This window comes from Paralichthys olivaceus, chromosome 4, assembly GCF_024713975.1.
Source record: "Paralichthys olivaceus isolate ysfri-2021 chromosome 4, ASM2471397v2, whole genome shotgun sequence".
NCBI lineage: Eukaryota > Metazoa > Chordata > Actinopteri > Pleuronectiformes > Paralichthyidae > Paralichthys > Paralichthys olivaceus.
The window spans coordinates 12,210,309-12,227,711 of NC_091096.1; the positions used below are offsets into that span (position 1 = coordinate 12,210,309).

The 17,403-nt window shown below is 40.5% G+C and overlaps 1 protein-coding gene and 1 long non-coding RNA gene across 3 annotated transcripts; one reads left to right on the forward strand and one right to left on the reverse strand.

Moving 5' to 3' along the window:
• The first annotated feature begins 572 nt into the window (after positions 1-572).
• On the forward strand, positions 573-14,664 carry mlxip (MLX interacting protein). Of its 2 annotated transcripts, none has more exons than XM_020101037.2 (17): positions 573-1,124; positions 3,317-3,423; positions 4,142-4,227; positions 4,397-4,483; positions 4,567-4,608; positions 5,354-5,594; positions 5,838-5,927; positions 6,098-6,192; positions 7,604-8,195; positions 8,934-9,040; positions 9,199-9,310; positions 9,393-9,502; positions 9,901-10,008; positions 10,140-10,267; positions 10,349-10,472; positions 10,573-10,702; positions 12,137-14,664. In XM_020101037.2, the coding sequence occupies exons 1-17, from the start codon at positions 814-816 to the stop codon at positions 12,241-12,243; spliced, it is 2,577 nt and encodes an 858-aa protein (XP_019956596.1). In that variant the 5' UTR covers positions 573-813; the 3' UTR covers positions 12,244-14,664. The 2 variants fall into 2 exon arrangements, with proteins under 2 accessions (XP_019956596.1, XP_019956597.1); XM_020101038.2 differs by having other exon boundaries at positions 575-1,124; positions 5,423-5,594.
• Positions 14,665-15,787: 1,123 nt separating this feature from the next.
• On the reverse strand, positions 15,788-17,216 carry LOC138407481 (uncharacterized). The gene is made up of 2 exons (XR_011240897.1): positions 17,091-17,216; positions 15,788-16,251 (listed from the first exon to the last, which is right to left on the reverse strand). It is a non-coding gene; the product is annotated as an uncharacterized lncRNA (long non-coding RNA).
• Positions 17,217-17,403: the final 187 nt, after the last annotated feature.

Sequence of the window (17,403 nt, forward strand, 5' to 3'; positions counted from 1 at the left end):
CATTTAGTGACTGTATATATATATATATAAATATATATATAATTGTACTTACAGACATACAGTTTGATAATATGTATCTATACACATACATATATATGCAAATAATAGTTTATTTGTTTTTACTATACATTGTTATGTGTTTACATAAAATCTACATTTTGTCCTATTCTTTAAACTGCTACTATTTCTCCCAAATACATATATATATATATATATATATATATATATACTGCTACAGACACTGCTATAAAAGGTTTTCATTTCATGACGAGATGCACATTTAAGACTAATCTGCAGTGGTCTCTTATATTTCAGGGGGGTTTACTGCACATTGAGTACTTGTTAATTAAAGATCATTTTGTACTTGAAGCATGTGAATGCAGGGCTTTTACCTGTAATGGAGTACTACTGGAGTGGTAGAGGATGTGAATACTTCATCGGGCACACTTTGTAAGCTTCAGTCACTGATCTGGTCCGTGACGACATGTCGATGTTTGGAGTTTTTTGGTGGGTGGGGCTCTGACTCTGACCAATCAGAGACGCCCCAGCACAGGAACTTCCTGCTCCGGACGGACAGGAACAGTCAGCTGGTTCCTGAGACTCTCCGGATCACAACAAGTGATCTGGTGCACTAATGTCTAACAGAGGCGTTTAAACATGAGGAGACCGGGCCGGGACTCCACGACACGGCAGCCAGTTGACGGACTTTAATGAAGAGTACGCCGCGTCGTCACCACAACTCATGAACGGGACAGTTTGATTGTCCTAGCTCGCTGGCTAACGTTAGCTTTTTTTGTCTGGAGAGTTGCCGACATGGCCACTGTGTCTCTGCTGCAGAAATACCGTCGCCCCTCGGTGAAGCAGGGGCAGGACGACGACTCGGACCTGGAGGAGACTCACCTGGTGCTGCGGAGGACGGACGGACTGGAGACTCAGATCATCCACAGCGGACACTTCATGGTGTCGTCGCCTCACAGCGAACACCCGCCGAAGAAAGGCTACGACTTCGACACGGTCAACAAACAAACCTGTCAGACGTATCACTTCGGGAAGGCGAGCACGTCGCACTTCTCCATAGACGCTTCTCTCACCAAGCTGTTCGAGTGCATGACCCTGGCCTACAGGTGACTCACTACACACATGAACACTGTCCCCCTCTCATCTGTCTCCAGACATGGGACATGTGTGACTGTCACGAGTCTTCTCTGTCCGTGACTTCCTGCCTGGTTATAATTCTGCAGTGCTGAGTACTCAGACCAATAAAATATAAATACCACCACACTGTGGAGAAAATACCGCCATCAGCAGTAAAACATCTGCATTCAAAATCTCATTGAAGTAGAGGAAAATTATTTTTATTATGTCAATGAGGTACAGCAACATATTGTTAAATTTCATTTCGGATAGTTTTACCTCTGTGAGAAGTTAAAAATTGAAAATCTCTAATACAATTCTGATTTAAGGCGAGTATATAGGGCTGGGCAAAATAATTATATCAATTATTGCAGTATAATTTTAAATAAATGTACACTTATAAAGTTTTCCTCTGAAATGTAGTGGATCAAAAGTTTAAAGTAGCATAGAATGGAAGTATTACATTTGTCAGTACACACTTGACTAAGTCATTTAGTGTGGGACATGGCCTGGTGACCTCAGCTCACACATGGACTTTACGTACAGATAATTGTACTAACTTAGATTGGAATGATTTAAACAAGTAACTGGGATCAATGTATAATCTTTCTGCTGCATTGACAAACAATACGCTGCCAAGAGAAATTCCATGTGCCTTGCAGAAGCTGTCATGGGCTGTGTGTGATCTTATCAGAGAGATCCAACACCATTCTTTCTTTCAGTAGTTTTGTTAGAAATAGTTTGGTTTCATGACGCTGCTCGGTTATCGCCGACTGGGACAACTCCAGACTTGTTAAGTGCTATTAAAATAGCCATCATTTTAAAATACCTTCATCATGAAACAGAGGTTACACAATCTTGTTGAGCAACTGATCCAAAATTGAATTTTGAAGTGTGTGAGAGAGGTTAGTCATTGGAAATCCCAAACACATTTAGTCTATAATTCTGTTGAACACAGAGAAGGATCAGTTCATTGAAACACTGCACAGCAAATGTTAAGAATTTGCATTTGATATAAATGATCCCTAAGATGTCGTTATCAAACCATTATGGCAAATAAATATAATTAAGGCTTAGATATTTTAAAGTTTAATCACAAACTTTATTTCAAATAAACACAGATATGAAGAGGTAGGTTGGAACAGATATATGAGGCACATATTACCTATGGTTCTGTTTACAGCTGTAGCGTTGCTGAAGTGTTGATGCAGAGCCAGTTGGTCAGAGGATTCCCTCTGACTTAGCAAATGGCACCAACTTGGACTGGTTTTTAAAACTATTAATAGACCAGGAAAGCACCACTACTGTTACTGCTGTTGTCAATTATCGTAAAGAGGTGGATAGTATTTTCAAACACCAGCAAGACTGTCCTTACAAGAACATCGGTGCATCTGCAAAGTTTTCCTTTACAAATCTGGCTCTTCTCTTCTCACCTGCCTACTTATTAGAACAGGTTTATTTTCTCACACTGCACTCTTGCAGAAATAAGCACAAGACAGGAAGGGCAGACTGTGAGAAAGACAGAACAGGAAGGACAGACTGTGACCGAACAGGAAGGATGGAAAGAGAGAAGCCATGAGCCTTTGGATGTGAAAAACATGGACTTTATTCATGTCATGTGACATTTTTGACATTTTCAGAGTTGGTACTTCTTATTGTTGTAGGGCAGCAGCAATAATACAAACTTAGCTGTTTATGATTGCCTGTTGACCCTCCTGTTAAAACAGAACAGTTTATTTGCTGTCATTGAACTGACTGTCCAGGAATGTCACTGCTGATATCATAAATTGCACATCCTTTGGTAATTCGAGTGCACGCTCATGACTTCCTTCAAAGTCCTGTTGTTCACATTTTAGTTGCAGCATCAGTATTAATGTCAAAATCATGTCTGTAAGGTGACATCAAGTAAGATTCGGACTCTTCTTTCTGCAGGTGATAAGCCACTAAATTGAGCAGAATGATATGATAGAACCAACCGTATTTATTTATGTCTGTATCCTGTACAAGCGATGCTATCAACAAAGGGTCTTTTCCCCATATAATTCAAAGGAGAGAACTGTTATCTTTGTGGGGTTTTGATTTTTGACTTGTTGAAACACTGCTGATATGTTTCTTCAGGTTAAACTATCACCTATTTTACACAGAATGTGTCATTTTCATTGTTATTTTTTTGCCTTTTCAGTGGTAAGTTGGTTTCTCCCAAGTGGAAGAACTTCAAAGGTCTAAAGCTGCTGTGGAGAGACAAGATCCGCCTCAACAACGCCATATGGAGAGCCTGGTATATGCAGTGTAAGTTCCATACTGTATCTTTCATTAATCGTGCACATGTTATAGAGTGTATTGATTAGTATTTGGATTAAAGTGACTTGAATTAAGCTCTCGACTTAGCATCAAACTGCAGCATCCATGAAGACATCAGGAACAGAACCCAAGTATCGGTTGGCTGAAGGGTAGAGGGTCATGAATTTGATTTAGTTTTTTATAATCATGGGTCTACATTTCAACAAATATTACGACAGATGCCACGAAGTGTTATATGTCCTCTCAGGTCACAGTAGAGTGTGGCACAGGCCGACATTATCTGTCTCAACCCGACCGAGCCCGAGCTTAAGTCAGCCAAGCCCAACCTGAACCTGACAGACATTCTGTTTTGTGTGTTCGAACCCAACCAGAGCCCAATGTTTTTCCTGATTACAGGAACGTGCAGCAAAAACAAAAATCCAGTAGATAGCCCCCCACACATTAATCATTTCTGAAATGAAAAAGTATCCACACAGTGTTTCAAACTCGCTGCAGTAGTAATGGTTTGTTTATGTGCCATGAACAGTTATGTGACTCTCATTCCTGTCATAAAAATAAACACAAACTGGGTCAAGCTTTTCATGACCCGATGAGCTGTTGTTCCGCATGTCGGCCGAGATATTTCTGTTATGTCACCAGGATAAAAATTTAGAAATAGTGCATTTCTCAGCTAAGAATAATTTGGGTTATTTCTTTTCTACTCTAGATGTGGAGAAGAGGGAGAATCCTGTTTGTCACTTTGTGACTCCCCTGGATGGAAGTATGGAACTGGATGTCCATCGTCCTGCAGAGGTAAGAACAGAATACGCAGTGGATAAAAAAGATCCCATATTCCTATTGTGGATGATGTTTAGTCTCTCAAACCTCTGCTTGTACTTTAGCTTTATGTTTCACTTCCTTTCTTTATGCTGTGTTTCCTATGGACTTTGGTTTAGTTCCCCTCTCTCTCTTTCTTCTGCAGGCCATTGCCACAGAGAAGTGTTGGAAAAGAAGAATTGAGATTGTGATAAGAGAGTATCACAAGTGGAGGACATACTTCAAGAAAAGGGTATTATTCAGTTATTTTTTAATATTTCGTTTTTTTTGTGAATATGTTCCGTTTATTTAATTTTCTGTTAATTTCGTTCATAGTTACAGAAGCACAAGGATGATGACCTCTCAAGCCTGCTCAAGGTATGCAGAACTGCATCATGTGCAACCCATAAAAGTGCTGCTATAAATGAACACAAGCATTACAATCAGCTTCTGTTCAACCGGATGTTGATACTAATGGAATTAACCCATGCTAACACAGTCACCTTCAGTATTGATGTACTTTTAAATCAAAGTACTTTTGTTCAACTGAGATTTTGAGAATGAAGTTGTACTTGAGAAGAAAGTCATAATATGGAGAGATTCAAGTAAGAACAATATTTATATTTCGAGAATAGCAAGCAGATGTACCAACAGTCGACTACTATCAAACATTTCCTCCCCACAAAAGAGGCAACTTCCTCCAAGACTGTGTTGTTTCTTTTGAAAAGACAAAGCTTCTTGCCTAATCTTTTCAAACCCTAATACTTATGATAACAAGGTGCTGCTGTGCCAAAAGTTAAAGTATAAAGTTATTTGTGAAATTTATACTAAAGTTTAACTAAACAAGATGCTCCACGTTCCTCATTTTAATGCAGGCGACAGACGGGCTGATCTTCTGATATCCTGTTACGACTTGTTCTTGTATTTAAATTATTTAATTCTCAAAATCTCCGATTTAATTCCCTGTTAAGTGGCCGTGGTATTCCATTTCACTTTTGACTGCTTACACCTAATGTTCTAATTGTCTAATTACCTTGTGACTTGCTAACAGACACAAATTGTGTGTGTGTTTTTGTGTGTGTGTTATTGCCCGGCTTGTTGGTTGCATCTTGATCACTCAAAGGGGCCAGAGGAGCAGTTATCGCTGTTTGGGGAAGTCTCTCCAGACATGCACCGTGTCTCCTTTTATCAGGATGAAGAGACCCTTGCACGCCGCGTGCCACGTAAGCACTTGGACACACCTGCGCCCATGGAGATGGACACCCTTTTTGACATGGATGTTCTGATGTCTGAGTTTTCAGACACGTTGTTTTCTACATTGGCCTCGCACCAGCCCCTAGCCTGGCCCAATCCAAGGGAGATCGGTAAGAAAACATGAGCTGTCTATATCTGAAATCGCTGAAAGACATCCTTATTATATTTTTAGAAACTTCCTACTCACCCAGTACTTAATTTAATAATTTAATACTCTCTAAACTTGACACTCTGTAACATTTGATTTTCATTTATAACGCTGCTTGGGGCTGGATCTCAGCAACATGTTATGTGTCTGTCAAAACACATATATCTCCCTTCTCTCCCTACCTCTGTGTCTTTAACTTTCACAGCCCATGCAGGGAATGCAGACATGATCCAACCAGGACTGATCCCCTTACAGCCCAACCTGGACTTCATGGACTCATTCGATCCGCTGCAAGGTAGAAGTACAGCACCACCCTTAGCTGCAGCAGTACTGCACACACACTAATGGTGCACACTGTACAGGAATCAAGCGCACTTGTTCTAGTAACTTTGCTGCAGCTTAGTCTAACAAAAACAGTAGTGTGATTTTACTAACCTCTAGCTAACATAGAGACTCTTGTTCCAGACTTATTTCACAGCCTCCGTCCACCCGTCTTCCCCTCTGTTTCCCCCACTGCATCATCTGTTACCCCTCTATCCAGCAGCAGTTCTCAGTCACAGGTAAACACCAACCCGTGGGACAGTCCCTAACACACACCAACATGATGAGTGTTTGTGAAAGGAGTGTGTTATTCTTCTTAGATGTTCAATTGTGTGTTTTGTTGTTGTTATGGTCAATTTAGGAAGATTTCCACCACATCTTCTTCCGTCTTTCTGTCAGAATGTAGTTACAAAAACTAAAATATTACTAAACTTTTGACGGATCAATTTTCACACATGACTTACAGCTCAGTCTGCTTAACATCAAATTTAGATCTCTTTATAATGAAACATGTACACAAAATCTGCCTTAATCATTTTGCTTCTCTGTCATTCTGTTCTCCCAGAAGACATAATTAGTTATTTAATCATTGATTTAGCCATATTGTTCTGAAATTATAATTTCAGAGTTTCTGTTCTTGTCAGTTTAAGCATATGTCCTGGGAACAGTAACTGTATTTGTTTGTCATCCCAAACGCCTATTTTGACAGGATGTAACTGAAGTAACAGTCTTGTTAATGGACACGTCTTACCAAATAAAATGATCAAATAAATCTATTCTTCAGTTCACTGGAACCCAGTACAGGTCCCTTTAGTAATGATTACTCTAGTAATTCTCAGTGGAAGAAAGTAACTAAGTACATTTACTCAAGTGCTGTACATTTGAAGTAGTTTATTTATGCCTCTTAACTCTCATAAATGATCTCAATACCACCAGTCTACCAACTTTTTTCCACCGTAAAACATTTTAAAGCAATATAGGCATATCCTTACAGCTTACAAGAAATAAGATACATGTACATTAATAGTAATCTATTTTGGTTTGGAAATGTATCTTTAGCTACAAAGCAGAGCACATAGTGTGATAACATGACTTAAAAAAACAGACACGTGTCAAAGACATATGAGGTAAAAACAATAAATATGATAAATACAACAAAGAAGCCTTAAGTAGTAAACCTTTGTGTTAGTTGGAATAGTAACTTCTAGTACATACAACTCTATTTGTGGGATGACAGGATCTTGTAGGTTTCGTTTGTTAAACAGTGTGAAGGCTCTTCCTGAACTGTGTGCATAGAAAGACACATCTAAAATATAAAGGCTAGTTCAACCCCAAGATTCGTCCACAATTATGCCAATCTACTCTCTACCCTGCTCATCTCAAAGCGTTTACTAACCGTGTCATTGTACAGCCATAAAAGTCAGTTATTAATTAATACTTGATTGAATAATGAATATACTTTAAAAACTGTGAAGGAAATAAACCATATCAAAGGTTTAGAATGTGTAGAATCTGAGCCCTTTAACTGTCACAATCTCAATCAACACAAGAGAGAACATTTACACCTGACCTGAGCTTACACAGAACTGTCTCTCTTCAGTATTATATTGATGATTGTTTGTCCCCTTTTACTTTTTTGTCCCTTACCAGGCCCAGTTAATGTCCTCCATGCAGCTTGCAACCAACCACATCTCCCCTCCTGGCCCCCTGCCCCTCCCCTCTCCCATGGTTGCTCAAACCAGTCGAACAGGTGGTTGTGGTGATGATGCAACCTACCTTCAAAACTACATGCCCCTGTTTTCTGGGCAGGTGGCACCCAGCGATCAAGCAGTAGTTTCTTCCATCTCTCAGCAATTATCCCATGATCGTCTGGCACAGTGCCTACCAGGTCATGGCATGGCCTCAGAGGAGCCCATGGTCCCCTCACCCTTGGACAACACCTCTGTGCTGGATGAGGCTGGCTCACCCTCTGTGATCACACACACAACCTCCTCTGTTGTCACACCCAGCAACGGAGCCTCCACCATCAGCCACGGCTCAGAGTACGGCTCCATATCCACACAAGCTTCACCTCCTCCTTCCCAGCTCCAGCCATTGGCTCCATTACCTGCCACTCCAGTGCAGCACCCTCAGACTTTTGCCCTGCCTCGCCCCTTTCAGTTATCCAGTGCCAACAAGGTCCGCTCTGTGCAAAGGATTGCTCCCGCCAGCACTCTGCCCCCTCCCCACCTCGTCTTCACAGGTCTGCCTTTTCTGATCTCGAGATCGTGTTGATTCAGTATTTGGAGAACTTGTGTGTTTTAATATTTTGGTTCTGGCTTCAGGGCTGTGTCACTTTAACTTAATTAACCCAACATAGAGCTGAGGTCTTTCTTATATCTTATATCGATTTACAGTGAAGTGACTTATATCTGAGTACCTGTAGATAAAGATGGACAACATGACAGCTCATCAAAAGTGAAGCCAAAGCATCTTGATCACCCCCTGGTGGCCGGCTGCAGCATAGGTCATAAACCCCATGTTAGTGGATGGGACATGGACTAAAAAGTCAGAAAACACGTCAAAAATGTTTTTCTCAAAGATGCTATCTGTCATTTCAGGTAGTTCACACAGTAATCTATGTTGTTGTAAAATGTCATGATTGACAGCTGAGACTGACTCAATCTGTCAAGCTCCATCCCTGATTACTACTGCTTCATCTCAGGATAGTTGGAGAAAGTGGAGACTTGTCTTCCAGCTTTATCTACAGGCTATGCCAAGCACATAATAGAACATCTGCTGGTTTATGTTAAATTGAACTATACTAGTATTTGTAAAAATTGAGAAAATAATCTCTTTAGCAAACAGTGTGGGTGTTACGATCTATAGTTGCCACCCTAGGGGCCTTAATCTCAAAAATGATAGCTCATTTCTGGATGTTCCTGTATGACTGCACACAAAACTAATACTAAAGCCTTGTACTGTCATTGTTCATCCTCAGCCCCTTTCTCAGGTCATGCCAATGCTGTAATTGTCACACCAAGCCCTTTGAAAGCAGATGTGGTCCCTAATACTGGAGTGGTCCTCACTTCTTCTCATCTAGGAGGGGTACGTCTTTCCTCGGCTCCATCAGTTCACTTTATTCTTACACCACAGTTAAAAATGATCACGCAACCAGTAGAGAACCGAGATGGTCAGTTACAAAGTGAAGAAAGGTCATATTTTATTATAGCAGTTTTATTGTCTGTTCTTTTCGTGTATCTCAGGCTCCGGGATTTCACGTTGTGTCTCAGATGCAGAAGTCTCCCCAACCAATTGTCCCCAAACAAAAGTCTTGTTCTTCCAGCTGCAAAAATCAGAAAGCCTCCTCTAGTGTTGGTGAGAGTTCACTCTACCCTGAACGTAAATCATGACTCCGAACCCACCACATCGTAAAAGTGTTTTTGTTTTCTCTTTTCAGTTCACAGTCAGACAGGACCAGGTCAAGGGACATCGTGTGTGTTAGATCAAGTTCCGAGTCCCCAGTCACTCAGCAGCAGCACAGGGCTGGTTAAGAACGAACAAAATCAGGTTTGTGTTTGGTTAGGTTTTTTTATTTTAACAGGTTGCTAATGGTAAGGCTACAGTTTTGTGAGCATGTTATTATTTGTGTGTTGAGTGAACAATTTTGATCCTAAACAAATTTCTGAATGAAAATAAATTACTTTATATGTTAAGGCCTCAATTCTAAATACAAATAATTCACCCTACACCACCCTACCTTACCCTCCCCCTTTATGCCCCATCACACCCTACTCTAACCTGCATTACCCAACCCTACATTACTCTACCCTACAATACATCACCCTTCTCTACCCAACTCCACCCCGACCTATCTAACCGTGCGCCAGACTCCACCCCATCCCAACCTACCATACTCTACTCTAGGTAAGTGTTTGTGTCATATTTCCACTGCTGTTGTGTTACAGAGCCGAAGGACAATACACACATCTGCTGAGCAAAAGAGACGATCAAACATTAACATTGGCTTTAAAACACTCTGCAGCCTGGTTCCCACTCTTAAGTTGCAATCATATGTAAGTCTGTGTGTGCTCTTCATAAAATATCCATAATAAATTCAGCAAATCACTATATTTGGCCATGTTTGTGCACAGTATCTACTTTATGTACTGACTTTCTACCATATGAATTAACTCTTTGTATTTAGATCAGTAATGCAGTCACATTGCAGAAGACAGTGGAACATGTTGGGAAGCTCCAGCAGGAGAGACAGCAGCTGCAGGAGGAGGTCAGGAGACTACGAGAGGAGATAGAGGAGCTTGACACGTCCATAAGGTACATTAAAAAACATCTCACTCTTTTAATGATATACACAACACACAGCTGTTTATGTCTCTTGTCGCTGCTTTATCACAGCCTTTGTCAGGAGCAGCTGCCTGCGACAGGAGTGCCAGTCAAGCGGCATCAACTGAGCCACATGCAGGAAAAGTTCAATGAATATGTGAAGAGCCGCACTCTTCAAAACTGGAAGTTCTGGATCGTATCCTTCTGTGAACAAGCTCTGACACTGCTGCTTCTTAATTATATTGCATTTGTCTCAATCTTTGGTATAATTGAACCTTGACCGTTGCTGATTACAGTTCAGCATCATTATCAAGCCTCTCTTTGAGTCATTCAATGAGATGGTATCAACCACAAGCAGAGCAGAGCTGTATCAGACCACACTGCAATGGCTTGATCGTCACTGTTTGCTTCCGGCTCTCAGACCAAGTAAGTAAAAGAATATTGCAGCTTTTAAACATGCACCGAACTCCAGATAATGTCCAGACAATCTGCGGACAGGCAGTTTGTGAGAACGCAAATGTCTTAGTGAGAGGTTCCGGACTATATCCGACCAACCCCCAGGTAAAAACTCCGGAGAATGTCCGAATAAGCCAACGTGAGAACACGGTTGGAAATCCTCCAGGAGGATTCACTGCAAGCGAGTGGGCATGTTGTTGTTTCAAACATGCAACAGACACAAAACAAACAAGAATACAAATATCTTGGGGGAAAAAGCCGTGCCGCACATGTAGGTTGTGTGACGCTCTTTCTCTGCATGCTGCACCACATCTCGCCTGAACACTCCGGAGATTCCTGTGCTGTTTCATTCTGCAGACATTCTTCAGAGTTAGTCTGACTCTTTATGACTCATCAACATCCAGCACAAACACACACACGTGTAGGCCCAGAGACACACAAAGTCGCTGTTCATAACCAGCTCACCTATTCCATGGCTGCAGTGAAAATGATCATTATGATTAGTTGTGGATCATTTGCAGCACACAAGTGTAAATCAGTTGCTCTGTTGGGTTTTTTTCTTTCTCTTCCACTGTTATCAAGTAACCATGACATGACAGTGTACCTCATTTTTAAATCAGGAAATCACCAACAATCCCACTTTTCGACACAACCGTTGTCCAACTTCTTCTCACTTTCTGGCAATGATGTGATCTGATGACGTAAGGTGACCTCAAAAGATTTCTATCAGTCACAGCCTTAGCAGCTCACTGGAGGCTGCGGATAGTTTCTAGAAACGAAAAAGGGGGAACTATCTCATTTTTAATCAGTGAGTCGTGGAACTGCCGTTGAATGTAAGAAATCACATCTGTCAGTGCCAGTTAACAGCTGAAACACCCAGCTTCAGTACAGTAAAAACTGTTTTTGTTTCTGACCTTGATAATTAAGATAAGTACTTAATTAAGAATTGAAATTAAAGAACGTGTTTTTGTTGGATGTATAAATAGGCCACCGTCTGTGAACATTTGTGCACTCTAATAAATCCTGCTAGGTGACGACAGTGTTGCAGAACGCTTGTAGCGTTGCCCCCAAGTTGCCAAGAAAAAATCTAAATTGATGCAGTTTTAATGCAAGAACATAAAATAAAAAAGTTTGAGATTATAAATTAACAGATAACAGAAGCACAGTTTTTTTTAACTGGTTTTATTTCAAGCTTTCATTCGGGGCCTGTTATTAAATAACTACATTGCTCATGTGTCACATTAGACCTCAACCTCTCACCCACTTGTAGTGTTGAGCTGCGTGAATTAAGTGCATAACTAGTGTGTGGCACTCTGTAAGGATACATATCAAGACAGTTAGCTTGGAACGGCTGTGTTTTACAGGCAGGTAACAAGGATTCAATTGTGATTTGTTGTCTTTCAGTGGTGCTGAATACCCTTCGCCATCTGAGCAAAACAACGTCCATCCTCAGTGATCCGTCCCTGTTGCCTGAAGAAGCCATGCAGGCGGTTACACAAACAGATGTGTAGCTTTCTCTCAGAGGAGGTGAGGCGACCTAAAATCCACCTGAACTGTTTCAACAGCAGTCACCAAAGTGGCTCGTCACTACTCTGCCTTAAAGCCACTCAGGAGCGAGGCCGCCACGTCTTCCGCAGATCCACGACCTCCCTCAAAAATAAACGAAACGATAAAACGTGAGCTAGGTCGCGGCACGTGGGATTTGTTTCTACGTTTGTTCTGTTGTACATTGATTCTTGGGAATGACGCACACAGGGAGTCGTACTTTCAACGTCACGTTCATAACAACTGTGGCTTTTATTATACTGCATTTGAAAGATGGCATCAACAGCTTCTTTCACTTACTTAAGCTGAAGATCTTCTAAATACTTTGACGGAAGATGGTACTTGTGGTGTTGCTTTTTGATTATTTTATTATGTGCAGACAAAGCATTGTACTGAAAAGGGAAATATTGAGTGATTCATTTCGTGCTCTCTCTCAGATCTTTAGAAGGTATGTGGATATGATATGGGATGTGTTCCTATAGTTATTCAACAGCGTGGTTTTTCTTACTGAGTTCACGTTCCGATTTTGTAATGCACTGTTGGTTACAAACTCTTACAACGGGGGCGAGACAATTCCATTTGTCGACGCTGCATCTGTCATACTATTAGATGGAGAATTTGACAGACACGCATTTGACACACAAAAAAATCCAGGTGCGGCGGAGAAAGCCGATAGCAGAGGTTTAAGCAACATGAGTGCGAGGAGAAGAGCTGAAGCTGACGCACATGAAATCTGAGTGCACCCGCACAGTTCGAGCACAAGCAGGAGCAATATAAGCAAGTGTGCAGGTTTTAAGTAAAGGCATAAACATATGTGAAGCTGAAATCAATACGTCCTGCTCTCAAACCGAAGGCCTCGCTGTTTAGTAAAGACAAGGGGAAAAAAAATGAAGTGTGCTTTTTTTCACAATGGGAAGAGATAAACGTGTTTTTTTAGGAACAATTGGTTATATAGTTTTTTCCACAACATTGCCTAAAACATCAACAAGCTGATTTCTCTTTGGCTTCTCTATACCTAATCAATACCGTAGAGATGAGATCATGTACTCAGGTGAAAGTTGTGCTGCCAGTTAACAGTCCTTCATACTTTGCTTGCTCTGCCCATATCGAGTGAGACAAAGCAGTCACTTTGAAAACAAGGCGTTTCTACTGGGCAGGTCACAGCATAATGGAGCAATATTACTTATAGCCCTCATAGGGAGCATACATGACATAGCAGTACTGGCTATAAATAGACCATTGAAATGTTGAGTGTTACCAGATCTTATCTGAACGCACAGTAGCTGTGTTTCGTTTCCTTTGTTGGTCACTCAGGGCTGCGCTGCGCTGGGCGTATTTATTTTCCATTCAGAGATCATCAAATCAGAATCATTCTCGGCATTAAGACACATATTTCTGTCAGGGTACAGATATGACATTTTTTTGTCTATGTAGCTACACTCATTTCTAATGTCTGTGTTTACAGCGGACACAGGATAAAAAAGACCATGTAAAGATTCAGCACACTTAAAAACCAAAAGCCATATCAAAGCATTGTTGCCTTTTGTCGCATTACTGACATCCTGTAGATAAAGCACTTTGCTCTCTTGAGAATCAGATTGAGTCAGCGTATGTGACATTACCAACCTTTAGTAAGGCTTTTCTCAGAGTGCCATTTCCCTGTGATCTCCTCAAGGCAGACGTAGACTTTCTGACTTATCTATTTCTTTTTCCGCAGAACAACTTAGTTTTCATTCGAGCTTCACAGTAGCAGAAGGCGCCGCTTTTATCGGACGAATTTGCAGCTTTTTATTTTTTCCCTCTTTTATTGCGGATACTGGGTGTCTTCTAAGCGGTGGTTTTCCTTCTGATAAACATAAAAGTCATTTACCGGCTGTTGTAGAGGCCGCTCAGTTTACAGTCACACCGAGGAGGCAATCATCACAGTTCAACAGTGCAGCCTGTTTACAGTGTTGTCATTCGAATCATAAGAGGTCATATTCACCACAATTATTTATTACTACTGTAAGAAAACACAATGCACCTCTGAATGCAGCTATGCTTGTCATGTTTGAAGATTAGTTTTCTCACTTTTTTGTGATTGTTTTTCAAACATGTTCCACTGCAGCTTGACATTTGTCTTGTGATTCTTTTTTTTTTAAATTTCAAATCATTCGATTATTTTAAAATCTTTGTCATACCAGGTTGGATTTCTAATGTTTGTTTGCTGTTTCTCTTTTGGTGGTTTTTGTAACATATGATTTACAGAGAGTGTATCACTGCATAAGCAGTACAATTATTTTCTTATCCTGCATATTATGCGTTTTCTTTCCCCCATAGTTCCCAAACAGCTTTTCAAAATGCCTTAAATAATTCTGAGTCACAATAAAAGCAACAAGAAACCACAAGTTTGACTCCTTTATTTCTTAATTTTCAATAAATATCACTTTGTAGTACTGAATGATCAGATAAGTGGATATGAAACTTAAATCATTTTTAAAATAATTGAAATAAGAAGCACATCTAGTAGAAAGATCATTTGATGGGTGCTGAATGAACCAAATGTTAGAGAAAGAGAAAAATCTTGCCATGTGGATGTGACAGTTGTATTTACTTATTTGAAGTAACACAGTAGAATCAAAGGGTTGCTGTGCTCAGTTGATCTAGAAGCTGCAGCAGACACATATTCCTGTATTTATAACATGACTGTCCATGTGCTGTGCTCAGAGTGTTGCGAGACCACACCTCATCCTGAATTTACTGGCTGCCCGTCTGCAGCTCAGGTGACAGACCTGGGGTCAGCCCCGACATCTTAAAATGAAACAGCAAAAAGGAGAGAGTGAGCGGCTGCTGCAGACTTGATGACTATAGTTCCCATCAGTGAGTAACAGCCAGGAGGGGTGGAGAGAAACAAAGTGCTCTGTAGTCTTTTTCTTAGATTTGACACACAAACACATGTGATTCACTTATAAAACAAAGTGTTTTATGGCTAAATCCACCCAGTATATGAAGCAGTTAAAGTTATCCTCAACTTCTTCTCTACAACCTGATCTGTAAGTGACATAACAACACTGACGGCTCATCTGCTTCATCAGTTGGCTATTATTTTGTCACTGATACTGATGTACTTTTTCCATAGTAACACTGAAGACTACTGTATAGGAATATTTCATACCATAGTATTCATCATGTTTTCCTAAGTGAATATTTTGAGTTAGCCACTTGTTCCACTACTGATGCTAATGAAGGCAATGTCCCATTAAATACTCTGACTCTAAGTTTCTCCCTTCAGATTACCAATAAGGAGATCATTTTAATAAAACATATATCAAGCTTTAATTATAGATACACCATCCTTCTGATTGTACATAAACTGAATAACTGTAAACTGCAATTATTCCTCCAAAAGATGCAGAGTACTGTGCACACACACACACACACACACACACACACACACACACACACACACACACACACACACACACTGAGGCACAATCTGCAGTCACCACTTGACGGTTTTGAGAAGAAAATATGTTCGACATTCTTTATTATAAATTAAATAAATAGCATATAATAAATAAAGACATCTTTAAATTACAACCAATAAATAAATGAATACATTATTCGATGTCACAGGAGATGGTCGTGTTTGTGACATGCTCCACCCATCGCCTGGAAAAGTACAGGATGCTGAAGCCCTTCCTTTTCCAAGTGAACATATGTGAAGTTGTTAACTCTCTTTTTTTGCATTTCTTGTGGGTGTCTCTTAAAGCATGTTTGAACTGATGAAGAAATTCTTTGGTGTTGTTGATGATCTGCTCGTGAGAAAGGGTCAGGTTCCTGGTGATGTATGGCAGGTGGTTTTCCAGGTAGTCGCTGATGGCACAGATGGAGGCCTGAATTTCTGTGGTGTTTCCCGAGGGAAGAGTTATTCCCTCAGGGAGCTTCAAACTCTTGTATTCCTCCAATGGATTTTTCTGAAACATTAGTTTGACCTGCAGAGAAGGAGACAGTCAGCATGACAGAGTTAAGATTGCAGAGCATCAGGGCCAGACAAAGCTTTAATGAGGCCCCAAGCTGAATTTAATTGGGGGGCCCCACTGCCTTAGTGCAGCTGATATGACTGATGATTGATAAGCAGTTTTCAGACTTGAACTCTGGAGAATTGTGTCTGGACCTTGTTTGCAATTTGCTGTTCACACATGAACAACACAGAAGAACTCAGACGCATTCACAACAACACAGTAATCTCTGGAGCGCCCAGGTGAGGGGTGGTGCAGCAGGAAGAGGCAGGATGGAATATTTAAATTCCACTGCTGAGATCACATGTGTCAGTTTATTGGCGCCACATACTCACTCGGAGATATTTGTTTTCTCCTTGTTTTTCTTTTTCTTTTTGTGTCTCTCTGTCACATGTTAGAAATGTCATCAACACGTCTCCTGCTCTGTTCTCACATGGGCTCATTTGCCTCTGACCCTGAGATTATCTGGAATCCATTGCATGTCTGAAAGCAACTTTAGTGATTGATCATTCACAATATAATATTGTATTTTATATGATTACAATTTACATTATACTATATTACATATTAAAAAAGCAGTTTATTGAGGTCTCTAGTGGCCACATGGGCGCTTAGCAGGCGTTCAGTTCATTGATGCCAGCAACTTGGTTTGACCTTTATGTTATGTCACAATAACTGATTTTACCACTGAATACAAATCATATGAAATGGAATTCTTCAACATTGTGAAAACAAGATTAGGCTATTAAATGTTCGAGCCATTAACACTGCACTGCAAATTTGATGAACCCAGGTATGATGTGTTTACTTACATATTTGTTTTCGGCGTTCAGAAGATTACAAAAAGATAACTCAATATCCTTCAACTCTTGAAGCTCCCCTTCAAGTGATCGCAAGTCCATGAGGGAGACATGCATAATGACGATGCAGGAAAACAGGAACCCTGCAAGAAAAATGCAAAAAAATATGATGGCGTCATTTGCATCGTGATTTAACATCTTCAACAAATTAGTGGAATAAGCACCAGAGTCAAAAGTCCAGATCACACTGAGACAGAATAATAAGAAAGAGGCAGCTTTCCTTCTAACATGTTCAATCTTTTCCATGAACTCTTATTTGTAATAC